The sequence below is a fragment of the Tupaia chinensis genome, unplaced genomic scaffold, assembly GCF_000334495.1.
Source record: "Tupaia chinensis unplaced genomic scaffold, TupChi_1.0 Scaffold000165_2, whole genome shotgun sequence".
NCBI classification, from domain to species: Eukaryota; Metazoa; Chordata; class Mammalia; order Scandentia; family Tupaiidae; genus Tupaia; species Tupaia belangeri.
The window spans coordinates 2,572,319-2,585,060 of NW_006159640.1; the positions used below are offsets into that span (position 1 = coordinate 2,572,319).

General features: G+C 47.5%; 1 protein-coding gene across 2 annotated transcripts in view; it reads left to right on the plus strand.

Moving 5' to 3' along the window:
• Positions 1 to 11,306, plus strand: part of USP24 (ubiquitin specific peptidase 24) — a gene marked incomplete at its 5' end in the record, with an annotated part of 162,154 nt that extends 150,848 nt beyond the window's left edge. For both annotated transcript variants that reach the window (XM_014586891.1, XM_027770887.1), the window contains 5 exon segments: positions 1,578 to 1,656; positions 4,886 to 4,961; positions 5,342 to 5,428; positions 5,812 to 5,922; positions 8,531 to 11,306. In XM_014586891.1, coding sequence (XP_014442377.1) covers positions 1,578 to 1,656; positions 4,886 to 4,961; positions 5,342 to 5,428; positions 5,812 to 5,922; positions 8,531 to 8,593 — 416 coding nt within the window.
• Between the last annotated feature and the right edge of the window lie 1,436 nt (positions 11,307 to 12,742).

The window sequence follows — 12,742 nt, forward strand, 5'->3', positions numbered from 1 at the left end:
TGGGCAGTCCTGTCTTATATCCCTCAGCTCAGCAACTTAGAGCAGCTGGCTCAAGAGCACGCAGACTAGCAGGGGGACCAGAGGAGGAGCCATCAATGACACTGGCCAGCTGGGACCCTCCGACAGGGAGGCTGCACGTGCCTTTGTTGCCAGGCTCTGTCCTGACTGGGATTCAGGGCTGTGTGCATTCTGTGGCTAGGAGTACGACAGGTTCCTTTCACCTAGACCTTGAGAAGCAGGCTCCAGACAAGGCACTAGAGGAAAATGAAAACCTGCCGTTTATAGAGGAATGGGGGCTATATGCACAAATAGAAGACTACTATCCCAACTGCTCCTTGCAGAACCCTACCATGACAGAGCGTGTGTGTGCAGACAGATGAGTGAGCCAACAATAAAGTCCCTGGGATCTAAAAAATAATAATAATAATCTCCAACCCGCCATCCTCTTGTACTCCCCCGTTCATCTCAGTCGGTGTAGCTGTGCCGTGTAGTGAGAGGCTTGTCAAGGCCTCCTCTCATTGTGGGGGGATTTCGTGCTGCAGCTCTGCAGGCCCCTCCTGGGAGCAGTGCTCTCCAGCCAGAGCAGCATGCGGCTCTCGGAACCTGGAAAACAACTCCTCCAGAACAAGGGCCAAAGGTTATTGATCTTTAAATCCCTAAAACACAGGAAAGGAAACGGCTGTTGAACTGAACTAAGATGCTGATTTCTATTGACCAGACTGACGATGTTACTTATGACTTAACTGTTATCTCAGTGGCATGCTCATGGAGAAGCTCGGTGGTCTCTAGGTGAATAATCAGCCAGTGTAGACTTTAGCTCCTTTTTAATCAGTTCTCCTCAAAGTCTTAACTTTCATCCCCATCTGTTTTTTGGTTTTTTGGGGTTGTTTTTTTTTTATTTTTAATTTGCTAGAGGAATTTTGTGCTCAGCAGAGAGAAGGGAAGGCACGCGGGGCATGGTCATGCCACAGTCCCTTCTCTGTCTCTCCTCCCTTTGGCAATTTCGGGCACAAGTGCACATGTACCTGATGTGTTTTTCAAGCCACCAAGTCTGGGACTCAAGAATGGCGCAGTCGGCTGTGTGAGATCCAGCCACCTTAACCACCATGCCACCAGCCGGCTGTAACCGCGTATGTTTTAGAACACATTTAAAGTAGTGATTCTGAGCGCTGGAATGAGGGGATTGTATTGAGCCAGGCCCCACTGTGCTTACCTACTGACATAGTTTTATATGTTTTTAGAACATGTGATCTTGGAGCCAGCAGGTAGCCTGGTAGTTAAGGTGCTGGACTCCCACATGGCAACCATGGTTCAAGTCCTGGACCTGGCACTTCAAAATCACACCAAGTACTTGTGTGTGCATACCCAAAATCTCAGGAGGAAAAAGAGATTGTGACATGGCCATTTCCCCTGGGGGTGAGAGGGTGACTTTCCCTCTCACTGCCCCTCTCACCGTCCTCCACCAGCAAGCACATGGATCCTGTGGAAAAGTCCTTAAAACACACACAAGCTCGTTAGTAGCTGGAGCCACTTCCAGCGTCACGCTCTGGTTAAAACGGCCTCCTTTCCTCCCTCAGCCCTGATGCACCATAGCAACCATGTGGACAGCAGTCGCTGCTACCAGTGTGTCAAGTTCCTCGTGACTCTTGCTCAAAAGTAAGTATCGACTTGAGGTGCAGGAGGAAGTATTATGTGAATTGCAAGTCAGTCATACATGATTAGGAAAAAACGTCCTCGTTTTGGTCCCTAGAGTCTGGTTTAGTCAGGGCACATTTGCTTGGAAGGCATGGAAACCTACTCAGATGATCGCAAAAAAAAATGGGAAGGAGGAATATTAAAAGAGTGGCAAATTTTATGGAATAATAATAAAAATAATAATAACCCTCACTCAAGGCCTACTTCATTAGTGTAACCCAACTACCCCTTCTCAGGTCTAGGTCCTGAATTTCACAATGGCCTCTAGGGGTCAGCAGATGATATAACTGTAACATCGCTGGACTCCCACATAGTTCAAGTCCTGGTGGCTTGAAACTAACACCAGGCATGTGTACATGCGTGCCCAAGATCCCGGGAGGGCAATGGAGAAAGGATTGCAGCATGGCCATATCCCCTTGGGTGCTGATTTCTCACTTTCGCTCTGTTTCTCTCTCTGGTGAGCACACACGCCCTAAGGCAAAAGCCTTTACCAAAAAAAAAAAAAAAAGGTCAAAATAACCTCTCGAGGGAACCGGCAGTTAGCGTAATGGCTATGTCGCTGGACTCCCACGTAGTCGACCGCGGTTCGCGTCCCAGACCTGGTGGCTTAAAACTCACGCCAGGCACGTGTGCATGCATGCCCAAGATCCCAAGAGGAGAATGGAGGAGAAGGGATTGCGGCATGACCATCCCCCCTGGGGGGTGATTTCTCGCTTTCTGTCTCTATGTCTCTCTCTGTCTGGCGAGCGCACGCGCCCTATAGCAAAAAAAAATCTCTCCACAAAAATAAAATAACATAACCTCTCAAGACAAAAATCATGTCACCCACAGCTGCTGAGCATTTGCGAGCCCCAGGACTGGGCCATGTTAACGTATTCAGTCTTGCAGCCATTTCACAAGGCTGGGTCTGGTTTAATCATGTGTCACTGATGGTGTAAGTGACACACCTAGAATCACAGAACTAAGATTTGGACACCAGCTCGATGAAGGTTTTTTGTTTGTTTGTTTAATTATGGTAAAATATATATAACATAAACTTTACCATTTTAACCGTTTTTCTAAAGTTCAGTTGGGTGGCATCAAGTAGATTGACATTGCTGGGCAACCACCGTCACCACCGTCCATCTCTGTAACTCTTTCACCTTCCCCACTGAGACGCAGGTCCCACCAAGTGCTCACTCCCCGTGCACTCCCTCCCAAGGCCCTGGTGGCCCCTGTTCTCATTTCTGTCTCTAAGAATTTGACTCCTCTAGGCACCTCACATAAGTAGGGTCTTAGTCTTTTGTCTTTTTGTGACTGGCTTATTTCATTAGCTTAGTGTCTTCAGAGTTCATCCATGTTGTGGCATGTGTCAGAATTTCTTTCCCTTTTTTTTTTTTAAACTTCGTATATTTCAAAAGAGGGAGGTAGTCTTGACAGGGTCTCACCACACTGCAGACTTCCTCCCAGCCAGCCAGGATTGCAGGTGCCCCTGAATGTTCAGGTTGGCCCAGGATCCAAACCCAGGCCTTTCTCATGGCTCCAGTGACACAGCAGCACCCTCCTGCCCACGCCACTACTCCTGGGCCAGAATTTCTTTCCTTTATAAGGCAGAATAATGTATCGGTATGTTTGTGTAACACATTTTGTTTTTCCTTTCTTCTGCCAAGGGAAAGTTGAGAAGTAAAGTTTCTTCATGTTAGGAGCGATCGTGGTTTGCTAGTTTGACTCCTCTGTGAAGTACCTGGGCAAACAGATCGGAGTGACTGACAGCCCAGGGTTAGTGAGCCTGATGAGGTGCCTATATGCTACCATCACTGAGTCTTGCATCAAGACTTTTTTTTTTTTTTCTGCTGTAGGGAACATGCACTTGCTGGAGAGACAGAAAAAGTGATAAAGCACCCCCAGTGGATATGGTCACACTACAATCCCTTCTCCATTCCCCCTCTCCTTTTTGGATTTTAGGCATACATACACACGCCTTGCGTATTTTTCAAACCACCAGGTCTGGAACTCAAACCATGCAGCTGGCCAGGTGGGATCCAACCATCTTAACCACCATGCCAACAGCTGGCCCACACCAAGCTTTAATTTGTCTTGTTCCGGATTTATCTTGATTCTTAAGCATGAGTTTTGCCGTTCTTGAACATGAGAATAAGAATGAGAAATCAACTTGGCTTAACCTGCTGCATTTCAGCTTCCTAAACAGATATAAATCAGAGCCCATTTGAAGTAATGTGCAAACACGCGTTTCTCAGATGACACAGGACCGTGGACACAGATGGGTATCGTCCTACCGGTTGTGGGTTCGTCAGTTAGACTGGAGATGTGCAGCATGTCATGAGTATTTGAGTGCCTCTTCCAGACGGTTCTGGGGCCACAGAGTCCGTCTGATGGCAGAGGCTTAGTCAAGATAGCCGCCCTTCTCAAGACCCTGCGTCCTTCACATACCTGTGTATACTCACGTTAGTGGCCACGTTGCCCTCAGAACTGCCTTTAACTATAAAGGACAGTTTTCCAAGAACACAAAGGCAGGGGGGCTCTAAGACCATTCTTAAAAATTATTTTTCCTGTAATCTCTTTCTTCTTATTCAAATCACACAGAAAAATTAAAGGCTAATTTGATTGTATCGAGAGATCATTTTATTAAATGTACAATTTATTGTGGGATTTTTAGTTTTGTTTTATTACTCATTTCTAACTTTGAATTTTAGTAGAACCAAGTGAATGAGAGTTAGAAATAGAATAGGAACTTTGTTTTTGAAGTTTAACTACATGTGAATGTGAATGTATTAGCTATCCAAACAAAAAAGTAAAATTTTAAAGACAACTGAATTTTAATGGAGATAACACTTGTGTCTCAGAATGAAAAGATACTGTAGAATAAAAAGTACAGCAGATGGTGTAATGGTTATGTCTCTGGACTCCCATAGTGTCGACCTCGGTTCAAGTCCCATACCCAGCAGATTAAAACTCACACCAGGCGTGTATACGTGTATGCCAGAGATCCTGAGAGGAGAATGGAGGAAAAAGGACTGTGGCATGGCCATCCCCCCGGGGGGTGATTTCTCACTTTCTGTCTGTCTCTCTCCAGCGAGAACTCATATCCTTTAGCAAAAATCTCTCTCTCTAAAAAAAAATGATATTATGCAGCTTAAACAAACAGATTTGCAGAGAAGGCATTTGGCTAATAAAATCCCTCAATCACCAGGTGTCCTGCCGCTAAAGAATACTTCAAGGAGAATTCTCATCACTGGAGTTGGGCTGTGCAGTGGCTGCAGAAGAAGGTAACTGGGTTTTGAACATCTCCGGCCGTAACACAGGAATAATAGCATACTGGAACAAGGAACATCTCTTAAACCTAGTTTGGAGACTGACCCCAGAGTATTTTCAGACTTGAAGCATTTCTTTCATATGCACGGTACCTACCTGTGTGCATTATGCAAACATGTGTCTGAACTTTGCAGGTGAAGGATTGGAATGAGTATATTAAGGAGTATTTTACTGCATCTCGAGAGTGGAAGTGACATTTTCCATGCAGCTGCCAGATGTAGTGGAGGGCCTGGGGGCACTTCTATTTTGGAAGCTTTTTAGACTCCGATGTCTAATGATAGAAACTGGACTCACAGGGGCTTACTGGGCATCTCTTTTTGACCTTTCCTCTCAGATGTCAGAACATTATTGGACACCGCAGAGTAACGTCTCCAATGAAACGTCAACTGGAAAAACGTTTCAGCGAACCATTTCCGCTCAGGTGAGAGTCGGTTTTTGTGTTTGAATGATTTGAAATCTGCATGTGTGAGTTTCATCGTGTTTCTCAGAAACTGCAGCCTCCAAGGAGGGAGGTTTGGGTTGTAAATGAGAAGAGAAAATGATTGAATTTCTATGAAATAGCAGCAGACTGGTGTGCACTTGTCTAGGTCTGTCTAGATCAATGATTTGTCTAGAAGAAAAGCAATGCAGTTGGTCAGTCTGGCTCCACAGGGATGGGGGTTGAGAGGGTGCTCTGGTGGCTGCTGGGAAGACTCCTGAGGCCCTGGTCCTGCCAAAGGTCAGGTGAAGGGCAGTTTTCCTTGGTGCTCGCTGCTGCCTCCAAACAGCTTCTAACTTTTTCTCCTGTGTTTAAATCCCCCGCAGGACACCTTAGCATATGCCACAGCTCTGTTGAATGAGAAGGAGCAGTCTGGGAGCAGTAACGGGTCAGAGAGCAGTCCTGCAAACGAGAACGGGGAGAGGCACTTACAGCAGGTATAACTGCAGGGCGTGTCCTGTGTGAGAGGGCGGCCCTTGCTCTTAAGCAGTCCAAAAAGAATTTCTATGATCAGGGAAAAAAGATGCCTCTGGAGGGTGCATCTGAGGAGACACCAGCTCCACCCTCCAGTGATCTCAGCTGAGGACTCCCTGACAGTGTGTGCAAAGCTGACCAGTGCTGTACATGGAAAATACAAGGCCTCAAGGCGTCAGCTGGCCACTCTAATCCATTTAGAGCTAGTGCCAGTGAAGCCAGGCCACAGGGTACCTGTCCCAGCTGTTCATCTCTCTGTCAGGCTACTAAAAATCCCCCTTCTGCTTTCACCTGCCTTGCTGAAACATGGACCCTTAGATGGAAAGGCCTCATGTCTTCTTGTTTTTTTGTTTTTTATGGAGAGATTTTTGCTTTAGGGCACATGCACTCACCAGACAGACAGAGAGACAGACAGAAAACGAGAAATCATCCCCCAGGGGACTGGCCACACCACAATCGCTTCTCCTCCATTCTCCTCTCAGGATCTTGGGCATGCACGCACACGTGCCCGGCGTGAGTTTTAAGCCACTGGGTCCGGGACGCAAACCGTGTTCAACCACATGGGAGTCCAGCGACATAGCCATTACGCTAACTGCTGGTCCTAGGCCTCATGTTATTGAGGTATAGTGGCGTTATCAGGGGAGTCAAAGAATCATTGTAAGCTTTTTTTTTTTTTAATTATCTTTTTTCAGTAATGATCACTATAGTAGAAAAAGAAAATACTCACTGAACGCCTACCACGTGTGAAATACTCCAGCAGGGTGGTGTGACTTAACCCAGGTCACTCTCAGCAGTTTACTGTTTCTCCCCCCCCCTCTCTGGTATCTTGAAGTCTCCCTACATCTCCCAGATCCTTTGCAATTTCAACACACTCAGATCTCTCCCATCCCCTCAGAAAAACCTCTCCTTCCCTTTTATTACCTCCTGCCCTCTTTCCTTTCACAGCACCTTCTCCAAAGCGTTCTCTAAACTTCACTCTCCCTGTCTTCTCTCTCGCTCATTCTTGAGCCTCTCCAGCCTACTCCCACCTCTCGATTGTGGTGCCTGCACCTTTCAGTTTTGCTCGCAGCGGCTGTGGCACTACAGCCAGTCCTCCCTTTTGGAAACACTCTCTTCAGTGCCTCCATCACACCAGGCTCTCCTTGTTTTCCTGGAACCTTCTGGCTGATCTTCCTCAGTCTCCTCCCCAATTCAGCCTCTCCTAGGCCACCCGTAATTGCTCAAGTCTGTCCTAGGCTCCTTTCCCCACTCAGCGCTTCCTCATCCACACTCAATGGCTTCGTTTCTTCTGAGTTTTGGACAGGCGCATCCAGCTCGCTTGTTCTTGCTGTCTGTACTTGATATGTCTCAAAGAGCCCTCAAACTCAGCACGCCCAGCTCCCCATTACCTCCCTACCCAAGCTGGTTCTCCATCAGTGTCCTCTCGCGTAAGCAGCACCCCTGTCACCAGGCAGCAGGCCGGACACCTCCATGCCATCAAACAGTTCCTTCACACCGCAGGCAGCCGGCCTCCCCCAGTGCTCATCCATCTCTTCCGTCTGCCAGAAGCTCCTCAGTACCTGGATCTCTGCTCAAAACCCCATCCCCACTCTGGCTTCTCTCCAGGCCACTTGCTCTAACCTTTCCACGGCTGTCCTTTGTGGTTAGGAAACTCCTCGGCACAGTCTGTCCCCTGCCCCTGTGCACCTCCATCTTACTTTCTAAACTTTTACATATAAAGTGTACTTTGTTCCTTCTACCTCCGGCCCTCCCACTCACCTCCCCGACAGCTCCCCCCCCCAACTCCCACCGAGCTTACCTGTCACTTCCGCAGGGGCTGTCCCTGCTTCTCCCCACCTCCCCTCCAACCAGATCAGTCCCAAGGCACATGGTAAGTGTTCAGAACTAGTTGGTCAGTGTATAAGCCAAAGGGCACAGAGTTGGTGACAGAATTCAGACCCAGGGATGCCCCAGCGCCCATCTTGGGCGGGTGCAGTGCAGAGAAAGTAAGCACAGCACCCAGCACAGTGGGTATCAGAGGCAGCCGCTCCCTCTCGGCGTCCTCCCCTTGTCACTCTGAGTTGTAACAAGAGCCTGCCTGTGTGGGTAGCATAGCACTGTGAGGTTAGGCAGGTCACTCAGTTCTACCAGGGAATGAAAGTATTTTGCATAATCATGAATCGACAGATATAATGTGTAATAGTTATTACCTTTTTTGTTCTGTTTCAGGGTTTTTTTTTGAAGTTTATGTATGTACTTCCATGAGTAGCAGAGAGACAGCACCCCCCTCAGGGTCTTGAGGCCACATCCCACCCCCAACCTTCAGTCAGCGCTGCATCGTGGACACACATACTCAGGGAGGTCTCTGGCCTTGAACTGAGGACCTTCCCATGGGAGCTGGCCCTTGCAGAGTATTGCATTTCACCCCTACCCCATCTGGCCCCATCACTACACCTTATGGCCCACTAGCAAACACTGAATTAGGTTGCTAGATGAGAACATGTTTAAATTACAGACACAAATAAGGCAGTTGGCATAGAAAGCTTGTCCTCAAACCTTATGTTAAGTTTAATGTCTTGTTCTTTTCCACAGGGTTCTGAGTCTCCAATGATGATTGGTGAGTTAAGAAGTGACCTTGATGATGTTGACCCTTAGAGGACTGCGCCCAGCCCTGGCGAGGAGTCACACCCCCGTGTGGGACACTCAGCATCTTTTTGACACCAGAATCTCATCCTTGAAGGCCTTGGAGGAGCCCAGACTGCAAGAGCCGCTGTGGCCCTGGAGGAGCGTGCTCTGAAGAAAAAGCGCTTTGGCCACTCGAAGGCCTGGGAGCTGCTTGGCGGTGGGAGAACCTCACCACGTGGATCGACTGTCCCGGTGGATGAAAGTTTCTGTGGATTTTTAGGAAATCAGACCGGTGGCAGACTTTCTCGTTCCGTGAACATACAAGAGTGGGGGTAAAGCTGTTGCTTTCTCTATGATGCCACAAGAGAAATTCCTTCGGTTTTTATATTTTAAGGGGAAAAAAAATAAAGCAAGCTGCCTTTAGATATGTGAGGGCAAATTTTTAATCTTGCAGTAATAACATTGAATAGGAATATCTAATTTAAAATGATGTAAAGATATGTGATAAAACCCCTTTTCATTGTAAAATAGTAGTTAAAAATTCAGTTTACACAGACCTTTGTATTTAATATGTCTCCCTATTTGTATAGAATTTGAAATGGATCTGGTCGAGCACCCTGGGCATAAGCTTGGATCTTGATGAATTGTTACCAGGATCAAAAATTGAGAAATTGCTAATGCTCTTTAAGGTATTTTTTTCTGATATTATTGAGACTGAAAAGAGCAATTTAAAAAAAAAAAAAAAAGCCGTGTTCTCCAAAAGTATAGGGTGCGTTGTTAGACATCAGTCACTAAAGAAGTTATGCATTGTTCCCAAAACCAGTTTTAAAAACAGCAAAATTAAAAGCACTTTAAGATATAATTTTATTGAGTTTAACTTCATAAAACTATCTTTTTAATGCTCGGAGACATATTGAATAAACTGTAGTCTTTAAATCATGTGATCTGCAATCATTTGCTTTTGCTTAAAACATTATCACTGAAACCTTTGATACTGGTTGTATATGAAGTTAAATATTTGAATTGGGAGACATTGCTCTGTGGGTTTCATAGCAATTTTAATAGAGAAGAAATTTGAGACTTTGTTTCTCTTCAACATGACTGATTAACACCGAGAAGACAGCCAGGTTTACGATTTATTTTCCCAGAATAACTAGAAAGCAATTGAACAACTATCTGTGTAGGTGTATTCCCAAAGCATGGCCCTGCTCACTCGTTTCAGGTTAGGTACAGGCTCCCCTTTGGCGGGGTGTGGGGGGGGGTTACTCCAACAGAGTCCATATTCCTGTATTTTGTACATTTTGTATTTTGAATTGCTCACACACGTTTTCAACCCTGTTTTGCCTTTAGTTATATGTTCTGCCTTATTCTCAACTCATCGTGTGCAGAACTAGGGGAGCCCTAGGAAGTGCCAGATTGCCACTGTCGGTTAGACTTGCCAAGTCAGAGAGGCGCAGCCAAGCCCCAAGTGCCTTTTTGGTTGCTTTTGCATCTTGCATAGACACGTGGCAGGGCAGACAGCTTTCCACTGCTGTGTGCTTTCAGCCGCCCGGTCATTTCACTATTCACCCGTGGAGGTTTACGTGCAGTTCAGGCTTCTCTTTGTAATTTCACCACTTAACCGCAGGGAGTGATGGCTCTTTTGATCCATGGAGAAGATGGAAGGGCTAGCTTTTAAGAGCACAGCTGTGCTCTCCCAGAAACGGACAGAGGCAATCTGCAGATCGTAGATGGTTCTAATGTTCTTGCAATGTTGACTGTGATATTCTGGAATGGACTTCGAGTACCTGGGTACTCCGTGTCCTGCTGTTTCCCCTGCCCCACCCTCACCTCTCCACCCCGGGATCTTCACAAAAAGGTTGTGAGGGACATGACATTGAAATGCTGGCGATGATGTGTGTTGGGGTGTCATCGCTGGCCACTGCAGTCTCAGGAGCCCAAATTCAGGAGTGAAATGACCACTTCTCGCCCCTTATTTCCTATGGAAACGACGCCTCCCACACCCCCGCGCCTGCTGTCCTCACTAAAGCTCCACCCGGATGCCCGTCACTGTTGTGTGTTAGATGCTTCGGTTAGTTTTGCCCAAGTTGTCGCTGCGATGACATCGTTTTCTCTTCGCCAGTAACCACTTGATTTCCGACGGCTGCAGTCCACGAGCCTGCTGATGACTTTTTTAAACATAGAACAACAAAGTGACAATAATGACAGGATTACCTTGGAAGAGTTGTCATTTTTACTGCCAATTTTTTGGATGAAGATGTTTTTTATAAATCTTTCAAAATGGTCTGCAAAATGAGCAGGAATTGCACAATTAACTCAACGCCGTATGTCTCAGGATGCTCCCTTAGCGAAGGCCGAGCTTAGGATGACCGATTCGGCCCATTCAAGGCATCCTGGGAAAGAAAGCCAACAAGCATCTGACGGCATCCCGCCCAGACTCCTCCCGGAGTACTCATGTGGTCACTGACAACTAGAGGCAGGTGTAGGACCCAGAGCGCGCGTCACCGGACACCCTCCGTGTCGCCCCAGCCTCCCTGCTGACATCGAGGTGTGTGCAGTTACCTGTTGAGCTTGGAACAAGCAGACTGGAATTTTCCTCTGCTACCTCTTGTATACAAATCTTGTTTATAAAATTTCAAAAGGAAGTAGAAACTAGGGAATAATCTTCATTCTAAATTTGGTTCATGCGTGGCAGAGTTCTTAGCTTCTAAGAGTATTATAAAATAAATTTTTCAAAAATGTAGAGTTGGTGTCTCACCGACGTTTTTCTCCATAGATCAGAAGCCAGCCCAGGCGTGTGTCTGCGTGGGCGGTGGGAGTTCCCGCATGGAGTGAGGTCGTCAGGCTCTACCGCTGGATAGAGGTCTGAGATTGTTCTTAAGTTCACATTATGCAAAACAGTCGTGGCCTGTTACAGAAGCATCTGGAACTCGTATAACTCATCGTAAAGGCTCGATGAGCCAGGGGCTGGGGAGAGATGAGTAGAAAGAGCAGTGGGAGCTCAGAGCTCCGCGGTGGGCACCTAGAATGCTCTCAGGGGACAGGCTACCGGGAAGGAGTCCCCCTACCTGTTGGGGGAGTCAGAGAAGCTACAGGAAGATGTCCAGTTCCTTCTTAGGGCTGACACATGGCATAAGCTCAGGTCACCAATGCACATCAGATATTTGCACCGAGAAGCCAGGTATTCATCAAGTACTTGCTTTAAATTCGTCATTCCACAGACGTCCCCTTGCCTAGTACATGTCAGGTGTCCTTTATCCAGAATCGCAGTGTCCAAGATGCTCCAAACCTTCCCAGCAAAGACATGAGGCCTGAGAGAGAACCCACTCCCGACCTCACATGATGGACTTGGGTCTCATCCCCAAGAGGTCTCATCAACACAGGCACATTGCCCCAGATCTGAAAACACCCAAACTCTGAAACACTTCCATTTTGGATAGGGATAATGTGTGTAAGGCATCGGGGAGTCAGATCCAAGCAAGAGTCATGGCAAAGTTGCTTTTATTTGAAAAAAGTCACCATATAATAAAAATGCTACAAAACCCAGAATAAATATCTTCAAGTCATAAAAGCAAAACAGGTCCAGAAAGGCTTTTTGCTATAAAAAGGCAACAGAAAACAGATGCTTGCATGGGTCAGTGGGTGTGGGGGCAGCATTCAGGGTGGACAGTTGCCCCTTTCTGCCCAACACCATAGGAGGCCTCTCCACCCCAGGCCGCTCAGCCAGCCAAGGTAACTGCTGGACAGGCCACACCCACAGGAGCAGCAGCCGAGCAAGCAGGTGAGGTGGGCTCTGCTGCTGCGCCCTGAGCTTGCTCGGGTCTCTGCCCCGTGCCCTGGCCACACCAGGCAGACCTGGGTTTAGCCTGGCACCACCTCAGTTCCCAGCATTCCTCTCTTGGTCCCAGTCTGTTCCTACGTGAGGTGGGACGCCAGTAAGGACTGCAGGGAGCTGAGAGGGTGGGGCGAGGCGGACATGCAGCATGTGTCCCCAACCCCCTGTCCCCTGCACACTGACAGCGCTGGCAGTTGGTGATGTCTTGAGTGGAGCAGAGTGAGAGCAGCCAGGAGAAAAAGGCATGGCCCCGTGCCACCTGGGACATTTCTCCAGCCTCTGGCAGGATCTTGCCTCACCCTGCCCCTGCCCCTGCCCCTGCCCCTGCCCCCGAGTGTGTTAAA